The sequence below is a fragment of the Halyomorpha halys genome, unplaced genomic scaffold (genome assembly GCF_000696795.3).
Source record: "Halyomorpha halys isolate HHAL.00 unplaced genomic scaffold, Hhal_1.1 Scaffold790.1, whole genome shotgun sequence".
NCBI lineage: Eukaryota > Metazoa > Arthropoda > Insecta > Hemiptera > Pentatomidae > Halyomorpha > Halyomorpha halys.
The window spans coordinates 332435-334713 of NW_027108682.1; the positions used below are offsets into that span (position 1 = coordinate 332435).

The 2279-nt window shown below is 43.4% G+C and overlaps 1 protein-coding gene across 1 annotated transcript; it reads left to right on the forward strand.

The window, feature by feature from the left end:
- The first annotated feature begins 534 nt into the window (after positions 1 to 534).
- On the forward strand, positions 535 to 993 carry LOC136795661 (CCHC-type zinc finger nucleic acid binding protein-like). Its single transcript, XM_067046966.1, has one exon. It carries the CDS (start codon positions 535 to 537, stop codon positions 991 to 993), a length of 459 nt encoding a protein of 152 aa, XP_066903067.1.
- Positions 994 to 2279: the final 1286 nt, after the last annotated feature.

Genomic DNA, 2279 nt, shown 5'->3' on the forward strand with positions numbered 1-2279 from the left:
TATGTTGTTATCAAAATAAAATGTCGATATTCCATTTTTAAATTTTCTGCAATAAAACAATAATATTTTTTATGTTTATGATATGGTTGTCGTGGTGTTGCTTTATTTCATCGTTATTAAGAGTTTCTTATGTATTTTGATTAGGTATGATATAAAATAAGTCTTCCTATGTCATGCTATCTTATCATTTTATAAATATTATTACTTTAATTCGTTAAATTTTCGATATCGATATTTCGATATTTTAGTTCAGATATAATGTCGATATCGATATTGCTAATCTATATCGATATCGATATCGATATTTTTTCCGGTATCCCATCCCTAATTAGCAGCTTACAACAGAATCGCTGGAAAACTTAGTGAGATGATGGAAAAAATCTAGGTACAGGGTCGGATGCAATTACTGTCCACAGTCCTAAGGATTCAATCGGCCTAGGGAAGAAGGAGGGATTTGCAAGATAGCGCTCGTTTGTGGAAATTGCTAATGATCTCATAAATACAAGCGCTAGAGAGGTGGAGAGGGAGGCCCAAATGGAAGTAGAGGAGCCAAGGTGGACTCGGATGGAATATCCTCGGCCAAGAAACATCCCATACCCTTGGAGAAGAAGAGAACAAAGAGATGGTAGAAGAGAGAGAAATAGTAACACAGAAAATAGAAAGAGCCAAGTTAAACCCAGAAACAATGGTCGGCGGGAGGACCGCAAGTGCCATGGATGTGGTAAAACTGGACACCTTGTATCACAATGTCCCCGCTCCCGATGTTTTGAATGTGGGACAGAGGGACATATTGCTCGACAGAGTCTCTATATGAATAGCCGGTGGGAGCAAAATGTGCCTGAACCGATGGAGGTCAATACACAGATATTACGGAGCAGAGAAATATCTCGAAGGACGAACGAATCCATGAGTGAAGCCACGGAAATGTCCGAGACTTCAGGGACAGAAACTGAAACAGGAGACTATGAGCGAGAGGATAGCCAGCAAGGCTAGAGGAGGACTTGGAGACGAAAAGGAGAAGCAGCTAGAACACGAGGAGAGTTCTGAGGAGCGTGCCCACAGAGGGGCTACCGTTGGAGATCAACCACATGAGCGGAGAACACGGCGGTTTGCCTATAATAGATTTTGCAGGAGTAAGGTGTCTGGTAGACACCGGTAGTTCCAGTACCATCATGTGTCGCGAGACTGTTGGGAAGTTGTGTAGTGGAGAGAGAGCATACCGGAATCAGGTACGTCACTGTAGGTTAATCACCCTGGGTGGCCCTTGTGAGGTAGAGGGGGAGGAGGAAATAGGTTTGAACCATTGGGGATTTAGTAATGGTATCTTGAAAGTGCATACGGTAAACACCATGTCGAGGAAATAGAAACTAATTGTGGCAAGAATTAATGAAGGATTAAGATAGGAGGTAAAACCTACAAATGTCGTCAATAACTGTGGAATGAGGGTGCACGGATTGGGGCAATCAAGCTGATGACTGGAGACAGCGACTCAAGAGGGAGTACCAAGATATTTTTTTAAAGAAAGGGATATTCTCGGAGCGACCGGGAAGACTGTCCATGAGATCCCACTGAAGCAGGACAGGGTGACACACGTAAACGAAAGGAGATACCCACGGGCACTACGTCTGCACTTACTTACCACCGACCAATCCAGTGGGTGGGAAAACTGAAGGAATTATCAGCCAGGATAACTCGCTGGTAGGAGCTTCTAGCGCAATATAACATGGAGGTTATACATAAACCGGGCGAAGAAAATGTGGCGCCCAATTGGTTGTCCTCGAGCCAAATACGAACGCCGTGGAACAAGAAAATGGGGAACCGTCCGGTGTCATGGGGAATGGACGCCTAGAGAGGAAGATCAGGATGAAGCCGAAGAAGATGGTAGGGAACAGTCTTTGAATTACGAGAGTTTGACTGAAGAAAGACCAGGGGACATAGAAATGGAGGAAATTATTAATGACAAGAAGAGACAAATTATTTGGAAGACGAAAACCACCGGAATGACAAAAATTAAACATAGTGAATACGGCAGTAAAATAACGACGATCTGGTCGCAACCAGGTGTAAAGATTGACCAGATCTGTAGAATGTTGAAGAATGCTTAGAAGCCTGGAGAAAATCATCACCTGTATGTTGGAAACGAAACCGTTTGGGGGAAGATCAAGCAGCAATGGCGTGATGGACAGATTGGAATGGACGCTAGCGTATCATCAGGATAAGACTAATCACCGTTGAATCCATGAGACTATGCAAGCGTTAAAGAGAAGATACTTTTGGAG